This window comes from Rhinolophus sinicus, chromosome 3 (assembly GCF_057876585.1).
Source record: "Rhinolophus sinicus isolate RSI-liver-muscle chromosome 3, RSI-T2T, whole genome shotgun sequence".
Lineage (NCBI taxonomy): Eukaryota > Metazoa > Chordata > Mammalia > Chiroptera > Rhinolophidae > Rhinolophus > Rhinolophus sinicus.
Window position 1 is genome coordinate 151,340,736 of NC_142503.1, and position 13,087 is coordinate 151,353,822.

The window sequence follows — 13,087 nt, forward strand, 5'->3', positions numbered from 1 at the left end:
AGTTAGTTCATTCCTATCCCAAGGTTTCTACAAAGTGTCGGAAACCAGGAAATGAAGTACTGTGTTTCACCGAAAATAAGACCTACCCCGAAAATAGGCTCCAGTTAAGATCATCAGCTAGACGGACGCATTTAGTACGTTATGATGATGTTCCAGAAGATGGCATGACTGTATCTGAATAAATGTAGATTGTTGTACATGAAAAATAAGACATCCCCTGAAAATACGCCCTGATGCGTCTTTTTGGAGCAAAAATTAATATAAGACCTGGTCTTATTTTCGGGGAAACACGGTAGACACACACACACACACAGACACACACACACGCACACCCCACCTGCTCCTACAGTTGCAGGGCTAGGAAGGGCAAAAAAGGCTGATATCCAGAGCAATACAGAAAGTGTCAGTTCCCCAGAGGGCCAAAGGCCAGGGTACAGTGACTGTACTCAGAAATCTGAGCCGTCTCACAAGCATGACCATATCCACCCAGTAACATTTACAATTTCTATAAAAGACTCCTCCTCAAATCAAAAGTTGACCTCAGCGCGATTCCTTGCTCCTATCTTTCACTTTGTGGGAACATACAGACTCCTTAATTTACCAAGAAGCTAGACCATCTGGATTATTCATCACTGATTTCCATGAAGGAATATAGGAGGCTTTAAGAGGTAGTATTCAGAATTTACCTTGAACAGCTTTCCTAGAAAACGTGCCTTTAAAAAAAGCCATAAGATTAGTCGTTACACCACCAACACTTCAACAGATCGTACTGCCCAGTTAGAGTGGAAGGGTCAGTGTTAGTCTTATTTTCTTGGTACAAAGACCAAAAGACTACCTTTATAACTCTAAACCTAGTCAATTACTTTGGTTTTAACTCCAGAAAGGGATGGATGACTAACACCTAAAAAGCTGAAAAGCTGGAAACAAAGACACATACACTTCTAGGTGTGGATTTTTATTTTCACAAGGAGACAACAATGCCTTCCCACATACAAGTATTTACATAACCCAAGTGATTCACCAATCTAGAACCTGGGTTTTTTCCACTTCTCAACATAGTTGGGAACATGGAAACATTAATACCCACATAATTCCCAGCGATGGAATTTATCCATCAAACAGTACAAATTACCTAGAAGTGCACTTACCTGCACAACTCAGTCTAAGAACCCCAGTGATACAAACCTCATGGCCAAGGTTTCATGAATCTATTTGGTTTCATACCATGCAAACCTGAACAAGTATGCTCTACACTAAACTGAAAATTGGTTCTCATTTTATAATTAAAAAGGTTCTCAACACTTTAGCAACTATTACAGAATATGAAGGTTTATTTCAAAAAAGAGTACATTTTTAAAACCGGGGTACACAGATGCACTTAATGTAACAGTACCTTCTGCAAAAATAGGTTACATAATACTCAGAAATGCAAGGAACAATCTTATTCTCTAAAAATTAGACAGCAGACCTTTTAAGCTTAGACAGCCTTCAAAATGGGGCTGAAAATGCCTGGTGACAAGTAACTCTAGAGCCTGATACCACAGAGCTAGTGCTGCAAATTAAACTACTACCACACAGCTGCAAACTACTCTTTATATTCACACAGCATTAAACAAAATGGTTTTGATTCCAATCTTTCCAAATATCTCGGTGCTGCAAGAAAAAAAGTTGAATGATACACAAAACTAGTAAAAGTTACAACAGAACTATTTAAACATCTTCTCCAAAATTGAGAAAAGCAATCATGTTAAATTTTAAAAAAGGAAACAAAGAAAAGTCCGACAGAACTCTCAAGCAAGTCAGAGGTCCTCTTCATAAGTAGTCAAGTAAAGTTTACAGGAGATTTCAATAAATTATCTTGAAACCATGGCAGAGAACTAATTTTCAAAATCGTCGTGGAGGTCCACCCTTAAATGGCTTAAATCCAGAGCCACTTCCTCTTGGTATGGAATTGCCACTGATTTGTACAATTCTATTAATTGGGGATGCATTACTGGAAAAGGTTTAAAAGAAAATAAAAGTCAGAGAACAAAAGAACAAATAATTACAGTTAATACCTACAGAGTACTTATAGTTTATCAGGCACTGTTCTTTGTATTTTACCCATGTTAACTAATTTCCTGTTTTGAACAGTCCTGTGAGGTACGTACCATCACTAACTCCAGTTTACTGATGATGAAACTGAGATCTGGAGGTTAAGTAACTTCTTCAAGATCACAGAGCTAATCAATGGTGGAGCAAGGATTTGAACTTGGATAGGTGAACGTGCCTCTCAGTAAGCAATTTAATGGCATGCACATGAATGGACTGGAGCCGTGGTTATCAATGCATAGTGACCAGATCAGTGTCAACTAGGCACTTGAACCTCTGAGTTAGAAAACATCATTCAAGGAATGTTTCTGGAATTTTTTATATATATAATGCAACACAGTAGATACTAATGAGTAATACAGGAAGACTCCCCAAAAAAACCTTATAACAAATTTGGGAGACAAAAACCCATAGTAAAGTGGTTTAAGTAGAATAAAACCACATTATGGAAAGGTTTGAGTATCAGGCTAAGGAATCTGGATTAGATCCTATGACCTGAAGAAGCTGCTTGTGGTTTTGGAGCAAGTAAATTGTATAACAAATCTACTGGACTAGTTCCAATAGTCCAATTTAGAAATAGTGTGAATAATGGAGCAGGAAAAAGACTAATTTGGAAAGACCACATAGAAACTAAAATGAGGAAGAAAGCATAGCTATTACAAATATTTTTTTAAAAAATTGAACCACACTTTAAAATATATACTAGGAATGAAAACAGATAAAGATGAGGCCCATGGTTTTGCAGTCTGACTAAATGAGATGTGTAGTTAGGCACTGTCAAATTAAAAGAAGCTGAAGGCAACAACTGGGCGCAAACCAAAAAAAAAGGTTTGGAACAGGAGAGTAGAGTTTGCCTGTGACCTTGAATTTATGGATGCGGCAAGACATTTACATGGAGATCACAATATAGAGCTAACAATAAAGAGTACTGTCTAAAGTTCAACCATTTCAATGAAAGAGCCAGCAAAAGAAATAAAAAAGGTAGAAAAGAAAATTATGGTGCATTAGAAACAGAGGGGTATTTCAATAAATGGAAAGGTAATAGTGGGAAATAGTACTTAACCACCAAGAAGCCCGAGAACTAAGAAAAGAAAGGAATCTACACTTATCAAGAAACAAAGGCATTGGATTGGTGACCTTTAAAAATCAAAGACAGAATGAGTGACAAGCTGTGCAGGCACCAGGATAAACACTCCCTTAGAGCTGGATGGTAGAAGTGACGAATAGAATAGTAACTTGGGTTACTGAGCCAAGCCAGTATTTTTTCTAAGACAGGGGAATGGGAAAGAACGAAGGGTTTGGAAGAGAGGGAGCGGCCAAAGACTTGCCAGCTGAAGGGCACGATGGATGTTAGTGTTAAGAGAAAATAAAGCTTTCCTCTTAGCATATGAACTGGCTTTAAGTCAAATGTCTAAATGTTTCTGCTAGAGTTACTTGAAAAGGCAGGAAGCCAAACATACTTTCAGTTTCTTCTTCCTTTCTAGGAATTTTAGGAATAGTAGGTAGTGAACAAGAAGATGGTTCCAACTTGAAGTTAATGTTCATTATCTCTTGGCTTCTGACATACGAACATACCTATATTTAGATTAATATTCCAGAATACCAATCAGTTAACTTATAATGAGGAATATAAACAAATCATAAATTAATCAACTGCCCTGCATAAAATCTCCTGGAGATTTGGAGTTCATATGGGGAAATGTTTGGGCAGACCTAAGGTTGTAACTCAATCTTCTCATAAGAAAGGATAAAGGTCTGGCTGTGTACTCGCGGAAAGGTTTAACTTAACTGATTAACTACTTACCTTGCATGTTGGGTTATCATGCCTGCCCCTGTCCGGCCATCACCCATTCGCCTGGCATCATGATAGCCAGGCCCTTGAGAAGGTGGACCGTGCCATTCTTTCCTTGGTCCACTTGTGTCCCGTCCATGGCGTTCAACCACATGTCGTTCTTCAGGATAGTGCTAAGGAATAGCATATTAAAGGAAAGTCATGACACCCTCAGTCTCACACCAATTTACTTACGCTGGTGTGTGTTTAATGTCAAAAGCAAATCAGTAAGATGTCTGAGAAGACAAAAGGATGAATAATACAACAGCATATATGAAGCGTTTCCCTCTATTTTTGCATAGAGAAGCTACTCAGGCTTCAGGGTGGGCATGGGGGAAGTGATTCAGCACTGTCATTTCTATACCTTCCAGCAACCATGTACTTTTTGACCCTTGAGTATTTCTGGACCCATATATATGTAAAAAGGGCATAGTGAGAGGTCAAAACCTTAAGAATTCAGGGTGGGTATATGATCAACAGGCAAACAGCACATAGAAACAGAGCAACTTAATTTACAGAGTACTATTCGGTGCTCTTACAAAGTCTTACATCCATGACTGAAAAATAGTACTGACTATAAAGAAACAAAAGCCACAGAACTAAGGATCCGAGGAAAGAAGAGGCCAAAATTATGAAAGTCAGCCTACAGAGAATAAAGCTAAAGGTAATACTGCTAGAGAGATAATACTGGCAGAACAACTTAGAGATTTGCATTATGAAAAAAAGAATTTTCAAGGAAGGAATAGGATCTCCTTTTCAGGACACCTTTCCTAAAAGAGTATGTGAACACAGGGGGCTAGTCTATGAGACTGCCTTAAGTTTTACTCTAAATAAGGCAAAATATGTGGATTATAAACCCAGTCTTAAAGTTCTGTTCAGGGTAAACAGCTCAATGAACTCATCTACTGGACATTTCTACTTATTAGAAATATTAAAGCTTCTAATGCCATCAGGCCCAAATCTGTTTCATAAATGCTATGGATGAAACGAAAAGCATACAGAGGTATTAGCTAGGACACCAAGGGATTAAAAAATTTTCCAGTAAAAAAGCTTCCTACAAAACCTAGTATGTGTTCAAATACAAAACAGGGCATCAGTATATAATGCAGGCTGAAGGATGGATACACACACACTTCAGAATTCTTCTGTATCTAATTTAAGATGACATTCTGTATGTGCTACTTTCAACTCATATGCCAGTATTTCATTGATAAAATGCTTTCAAATTAGGTAAAAGGTTCTTTGCTTATTATAGTTACTTAAGAGATGAAGGTACTTTGCTTTGTCCAGGTTCATTAACTTATAAAATATTCATTAACGTATAAAATATCACAAGTAAAAAGCAATTTAAAAATACAAAATATTCCACTCATCTACCCTTAGAAATAAAAGAACAAAAAAGAGATAAAGAATTATTTCAGTTCTATAGTTTAAGCTACTTAAGGAGAGTACTTTAAAGAAAAAAGGAAAAAGTGAAAGGGAAACCCAAGTAGGGGCCAAACATTTCCCATTTGGTTTGAAAGCCTAAATTATTTAAAAAGAAACAAAACAGAAGTCATTAGGAAGACTCATCTACCAAATATAACAATTCTCAAATTGTTAGTAATTTCACTTTTTGGACCACTGACGTTCAAATGATGTTTACAGACAGTGAAATATGAGAAATATTATCATCTTTTACAGGAAACTAGTCTACTAATCATTCTAATCTAAGTAATCTAGGCCACATCAAAATAAGTCCTCTGAATTTTTTTTTAAAGAGTTGAGAGTAAACCTTCATAAGCATTTACCTGTGATCCACCTCCCCGGTCTGTGATGACTCTGTCTCCTTCTCTGCTTCCATAGCTTGAAGCGTTACTGCGACTCCCAGGGGGCGCCCCTCTTACACTGTGTCCTGACACTTCTCTCCCGGATCGTTCAGGCCTTTCAACTCTAAAAATTAAACCCCAAAACATGTACAATCAAGGTTCTGTTGTAACTTTTCTTAAAACCCAAATGCATTATAAACCACTAGCCAAGCATTAGAAACTACACAAACACCTTGTTTCCCGCTTGTCACTGGACATGCCTCCTTCACTTTTCCAGGTGGTTGGTCTAGATGGATTGGGCCCTGCTTCTCGAGGATGTCTCGGGTGAGTGATATCAGGTCTGTCATGAATGATCACAGTTCTCCTCTCATCTCGCTCCCCTCGTACTTCTCGCCTGTCTGTTTCTCTAAGTTCATTTCTTGGTGGTGGAGGCTCATTTCTTCTGGAATCACTGAAATTTTTGGGGTACCTTTCAAAACCTGGATCTTCTCTTCGTGTAGTCGGACGTGTTTTTTTCCCTTCACTTTGACCAACAAAGCGTTCTCGCCTATTGATTATCCAAAACAAAGAACATAGGTCCTGAGAAGTACTTATTTGGCCTTCTTCTTCTTAACTTTATTTGTATAACCTACAATTACACCTTCTGTAAAAATTAACTTAAGGCAAAGCCACCAAAAAAGCCACAATTATTGATTACGGTAACTCATATTCTTTTAAATTGAGCTAAGTGTCTGGCATGAAGTTTGGGTTTTTTTGGCATCCAGGAGGCATTACATCCAAAGCTCAGGTCACTACCAACCTGAAGGATATTTGACTGCTCTGAACTGAGGCACATCCAAAGCTAACAGTATTCCCACTTAGTTCAAAAAAATAAAGCCAACCTACTTAACCTTGTTATTGTGGCCTAGTGAACTAATTCTGAATACTGAATAATATTCCCATTCATGAAAATAAAAACCAAGCATACAATTTTTTCTGAATACTCAGTTTTGACATGTACTGCTTAATTAAGATTTTAACGAGAATCAAATTATCACTATCAAGGCTCATATACCAAACACAAACACAAGAATTTTCAATGTATCTATTTACCTTTCAAAAGATGAAGACTGTACTGAACTCTCGGGAAACCTGCCCCTCTCTCGGTGATCAAAGTCATTAAATCTGTTCTGTTGCCGAGAGTAGTCAGATCCATGGCTGAATCGTGCATCTGTATCTAGAGACAACTTTTTACTCTCGTTCCAGTAAGGATCATCTCGCCTTGAAGAGAAACATTTGCTCATTTATATAAATTAGTGTTACAATAATCAAACACCACTTAGCAGGAGCCACATGCTAGGAACTGTAGATACAGAGAGCTAACTAATAAACTCAAGACACAAAACATTCTGTTACAAGGACAAGCAAGCAACTAATTTTTAAATTACATCAAGTCATACAGTGTTAGAGGAATGTCATAGGAGAAAATAGTTGAAAAATTATCCATTTGAAAATTATTAGATGGAAAAGACCAGTAAGAGAAAATACTTGGTACCATTTTATAGTAAAATTCTAACCAGCAGTATACAACCTTTTCAGTTACATTTAACTTTGGAAAGGTTAGAGAGGTAAGTCCCATGCACAATTCATTCATTCCATCTATTTCTCAACACAATCAACTGAATCTCATAGAATTTATATTAAGAAAATTAGTATGTTTTTGAAGTCTAATGCAAAGCATGAACTCAAACACACAACAGAATCTATATTTAAGTCTTCCTAAGTTTATGACTTCCATTTTTGTACTATCTGTATTACCCTGTAAAAATTCTGAAAATGGGCCTGAGTTTGAGAACCACCATCACTGAAGCTTACTATGACCATGTATTTCCAGTCATAATGGAAAAACATCTGGCACTAGAAAGAAAAAACAGAAAGAACAGACTCTTCCTACTTGACCACGCACTGGGTCCACTCCTGTACTGCAATCATTCTCATCCCTGTTGATCATGACCTCTTGGTCCAGTGATGGTTGCCTGTACTTGCTAGTTCTCCGGTTAGTTTTGGCTTAAAAGGAATACGATAGCAAGTGTAACTGTAAAAGAAGAAAGCAAGCAACTACCTATGATCTACATCACGTGGGCGTTTCAAAGAATTCCTTTTTTCTTGTTCATAACGAAGCTGCTGCTGTTGCCTTCTCAGTTCCTCTCGTTCTCGAGCAATACGTTCAGCTTCCTTACGACGTTCCTTCAGACAACACAGAAGGAAGAACCAACCAATGCAAAATGAAAACATATGGTAAGTATATATACAGCGTTGTTTTAATCCTGTCATTAAGAAACCTCATAGACAAGCAACTGATAAAATATACTTGGGACAAATACATTAAAAAAATTTGACTCTAAGAATCAGTAATCTAGGCTATGGCTATTGTTCTCCAACATTAAAAGTAATAGATTGGGTGGTGAAAGTAATTGGGAAGGTCAGATTTAATCATCTGATTGAAACAAAGGCACCTACAGGGAATTAGAAATAAGTTCTTAACACGTATGGGCACTAAGTGCCTTAAAACCCTGGATGCAATTCTGCAGAGAGGCATTATTTCCTTCCAGCCTGGGAGATCATTCCCACAACAATAAATAAGGAAATACTCATTATTTTCTAAGATTGGGATAGTGACAGAGCCTGGATTACAACTACTCTGGACTCATAGTCCTATGCTCAGACTATTAGGCTGCCATGACACTGCAGAGTTTGAGTTTTCACCTATTGGCTACAACAAAATCACTAGTAAATGTATTTTTAACTAGCATCTAATTCATTGTTATCTTTCAGGGACACTTAATGAATGCTCAGCAGCTGAACTCATTCTATAGAAGCTTTACAAAAGTAAAGCAAATTTTAGGGCAATAATCACAATGTTTAAAAAAGGTGTTATTTAAGATGAAAAGATTTTCTGACTGCACCTGTTCAATACGAATGCGTTCCCTTTCCAAGCGTTCGCGTTCCATTCTCTCTCTCTCTAGTTTTTGCCTCTCAATTTCTAGGCGCTCTCTCTCTCTCTGTAAGCGTTCCCGTTCTTCCAGTTCACGAATTATTCTAATGCGTTCTCGCTCTCGACGCTCTCTTTCTGCAAGCTCTCTTCGTCTAACAAAAATCAGTATTTAGAAATATTTAAATTATGCTAGCACTGTGTGAAAGAGAATAGCTTTTGAATTTGAACTTTTTCTTGAGGTTGGCGATTTTAAACTTCAACTTAATCTAAGTAGTTTTAATATAATTGGAAGGAGAACTCAAAACTTTAAACAGACTCCAACACTCATTTACTGAGACTGTCAACTGAATTTTATAAAGTAGTTGCCTCTTAAATGATTCCTGTTTAAATAAAAATCCCGCTATAATAATAGCCCATTAATTAACTGACATTTTTAAAAGGATATTCTACAAAAAAAATGAATTTACCAAACTACAACTTCTATTTGCTTTTGATAGAAAAATTTTTATCATCTAGTATATATTCTATCTCCTTAAACAAGGTATACCTTATTTTGATGACCTGGGATCATACCCATCAACATGAATTATAGCAAATGCTATAATAAAATGGTGGCCCTAAAGAGCTTTTTGGAGTGTTCACTGGCCCATAATAGATGGCTCCATGTAATATGCATTTTTGAGTCAGGGGGCAGTTCAAATGTTTGCTGAACTGAACTAAGTTATTGTATTGGACTTTTCATAGTTTTGTCATTTCCTCACTCTAAGGAACTCAGTATACTTTGCTTATCAGCATGTCTTCCTCTAGCAACCCAGTGATTCTCAATGGATCATTACTGCCCCCATGGAAATCTGAGTGACATTTTTAATTATCACAATGACATTTACTGAGTGGGGACCAAGGATTCTTAAATATTTTATGATGCAAAGGATAGTCCTGCATAACAAAAAACTGTCCGACACTCCTAAAATCTTTCAAACGACATAATAGACATTTATGTCATTACGACAAAACAAAATCACCTAAAAAAAGTTTGAGCCTAGAACTTAACTCATTTTTAATTAACGCTAGGTTGCTTTTATATACACTACAATTTCTAGGTGTGCAACTCCCTGCAAATAAAGGGAAAATTATACTTTCTTGAGAACTTCACCAAGAGTTGTTCACCATTTCAGAAATCATATCATAATGTCAACACTACTCCTGGTTTTTGACTCACCAATACGACACACCAATATCAGTCGTTATCTGTTGCTGTCACATTCTAAAAGAGGGGTACAAACATCTGACTATTTCATTAGGACTTCTGGTGATTCATGCCGAAACATTTATGTCTAGAATATATGCTTCATTATAAATTACTTTCTCCTTTAAATCAGAGGTAAGGCATTATATTGATTTTTTGAAAATTATCTGTACAGACAGGTATATTATATATCGATTTCATTTCAGAATAAACAGGGTACTGTAACTTTTTTTTAAAAGGGGTGTGGGTCTGATAGTTTTGAGAATAGTTTTAGTAGCTACCGCTCTCATCTTCTCTCAAATTACTGTCATCTAAATAGGAAGCTCAGCACATAGGGACTTCAACCAAAAAAAAAAAGGAAAATGGATTCTGAGTAATGCAAGGATTATTTCCTTTTAATAAAGTGTGTGACAATCATAGTATTATTTAAGTTACTAAAAGTATCTCTAATAGTTCCTAACACTCTTGTGAATGAATAGGTGAAAGCCTGTTACGTCTCGGTTAGCTAGGTTAATATTTGGAAATTTATATCATAAAACACTTTCACAAGAGTTTTTAAAGTGGCATCCAAAAAATTGACATACCGAAAGCAACTGTCACTCATGGTAACCAGCTGAGATACTGCTACTAAAAATAGAAATGTTTTGTTTTGTTCTCAGTTTCTTTTAAAGAGAATTCTTGCTTTGGGATAGAGCTTGAACAAAAGAAGGTTCATAGGGCAAATCTTCTTTCCCTTAGGCTCTAATCCAAAGTACAGTGAATTTTTCTTACAATGTCAACATACTCTTTGAACACTGTAGCTTACACTGAGACTTATCTTACCTGAAAAATCAATTTAAATCATGTATTTTATGGCAGCAGCTTTGGAGAGGAAAGAGCATTGGACTTGGAGTCAGAAGACTTGGGTCTGAGTCCCGACTCTGCCACTTACTAGCAATGTGGCATTGGAAGAGTCATTTAGCCTCTCTGGGCCTCTATTTTTTTCAATTATATAATGGGCAAAATTAACCTTATACAACTGTTGAGATTGAGATAATAGATGGAAAGATACTTTGTACATTGTAAAATGCTATGCAAAGTTAAGAAATATTTAGGTTTCACTGCATTTCTTGAATGTGGCAAATAGCTTTCTGTGGGAACACAATTTCCAAGTGTTAAATATGTACCTATAGTTAAAGATAGGTATAGGTACAAAATAGGCTTTTTCTACCTTCGAAGTTCCACTGCTTGTCGCAATCTTTCAAAACGAACTAAATGTTCTCTCAGTCTTTGTTCCTTCATCTTTTCAAAAGGCAAAATGTCCTTCCTTCTGTAGTCTTTGTCCCTTTTTTTATCTAGGCTAGCTCTCTCTTTTTCCTTGCTTCTTCCATGAATCTGTAGGAAAAAAAGTGTAAGAGGACCAGATGTTAAAATAATTTGGGGTTTTATTTTTCAAGTTCAGCTGTTCATTTAAAAAGCTTAAATGAGTAATGACATCCCCCTTTTCTTAGATTTTCTAGCATGGACGTATGCAAAAGTAGTTACAGAGATACTGAGTTATCTTCTTTTGGAAACAGGAGACTTACTTTCTCATATCTTCCTCTTCTTGATGGCCTACAATGGTCTCCTTTAGTTTGGTCTAGTATTACCATATGTCCAGGACTCTTTGAACCTAAGAGAAAAAAAATTAGATAAACAAATGTCCAAAAAATTATTTCATCAAAAAAGAAAGTATGATGTAAAAATGCTGAATTCCTAGACAGCCAGACATTCACAAACCAATACATGAAATAACCTACTTGTTTTATGAAAACATAAATGCAAAGTTTTTAGAAATAGCTCAGTCTCCTAACAAGTATTTTCAGTGATACCAAAAGATCCTACTTCAACTACACAGCTATAAGTCAATGATCTTTTTTTTAAGTCAGCCCAGATTTAATAGTAAAGGGACTTAGTGGGAAGAATACATTTGTTTTCCAAGAGTAGAAAAGACAATTAGTTCTATTAGACCTCCTTTTCTAAAACAGTAACATCTAACAACAAATTTTAAATATTGTTCTGGTTTGTAATCTCAAGTTTTCTGTTCCACTATAAAAATTAAGTTGTAGAATGAATTAGAAAGGGAGTGAGAAGAAAGATACATAGCATACTTATTCGCTTCTTTTCTTCACTTTTTTTAATCAATTCTGAAGTTTGGCCACTTGATCCATTATCATTCTTCTCATCTTTACCTTCTATTTTCTTAGTATCCTTGCTTTCTTTTTTTTCAGATTTCTCAGACGACCTTTTCTCTTCTTTTTTGAGAGAGGCTTGTGTCCTAACCATACCACGCCACACAAGAAAACAATAGAATGAGAACTATGTCATCAGTGTACCAAAAACGTCTATGTACTTATCAAAAAAAAAAAAAATCCTTACTTGCTACTTCTATCACTCAAATTCTTTTTGTCTCCAGAACTTCTTGAACTACTCTTTTCATCATTTTCTTTCTTCAAGTCTTTCTTAGAAGGATCACCTTTAACCTGAAAGGTTTAAAAAGAAAAAATATCTTTATGTTTTAAAATTAAATTTTAACTTTTTAGGATTATAAAAAATATGTTGATGGTAGAAAATCTGAAAAACACAGGAGTAAAAAAAATTAAAATGAATATATAAAATTAAAATCACTACTAATTCTACTCCCTACCAGTGTAACATCTTTAAAATAAGAATTACTAGCCCTCAAAGTAACCTACCTTTTATAAACAGTTAGGCAAGCTTACTTTTTCAACAGAAATCAGTTGTCCATGCAGCTCAGTACGATGAAGATGTGCAATACATCTGGACACCTCTGTGCTGGAAGACATAGTTACTATGCCATAGCACTTTGCCCCAGGACTTCGAGCATTTGTAACTACCTTTGCACTCAGAACCTGTAAAATACGATTATACTTAGAATGTTTTAGAACTTCACAACTACATACATTTCTAAGTAGATGAAACTTCAGAACTGAGATTATTCCAATTAAAGGACATAGTCACAATACATAAATTCAAGATAAAGGATAAATTTAGGATATGTAGTATTATTCTGTGTCACATGCTTGTGATCACCATCTACCTTGTCTATAAATACTTAGTAAATATTCAAGGGAACAATTTGAAATGTCAAAAAGTAA

At 35.9% G+C, this 13,087-nt stretch overlaps 1 protein-coding gene across 14 annotated transcripts in view; it reads right to left on the reverse strand.

The window, feature by feature from the left end:
* Nucleotides 1–1,308: 1,308 nt before the first annotated feature.
* Nucleotides 1,309–13,087, reverse strand: part of SLTM (SAFB like transcription modulator) — a 40,527-nt gene continuing 28,748 nt past the window's right edge. For 12 of the 14 annotated variants that reach the window (XM_088797243.1, XM_019732220.3, XM_088797249.1 and 9 more), the window contains 12 exons: nt 12,692–12,841; nt 12,348–12,451; nt 12,080–12,246; nt 11,516–11,601; nt 11,161–11,324; nt 8,676–8,856; nt 7,832–7,956; nt 6,823–6,990; nt 5,963–6,277; nt 5,713–5,854; nt 3,896–4,056; nt 1,309–1,993 (listed from right to left, as the gene is read on the reverse strand). In XM_088797243.1, coding sequence (XP_088653369.1) covers nt 1,885–1,993; nt 3,896–4,056; nt 5,713–5,854; nt 5,963–6,277; nt 6,823–6,990; nt 7,832–7,956; nt 8,676–8,856; nt 11,161–11,324; nt 11,516–11,601; nt 12,080–12,246; nt 12,348–12,451; nt 12,692–12,841 — 1,872 coding nt within the window. In that variant the 3' untranslated portion in view covers nt 1,309–1,884. The other 2 variants (XM_088797245.1, XM_088797244.1) reach the window with 2 other exon arrangements.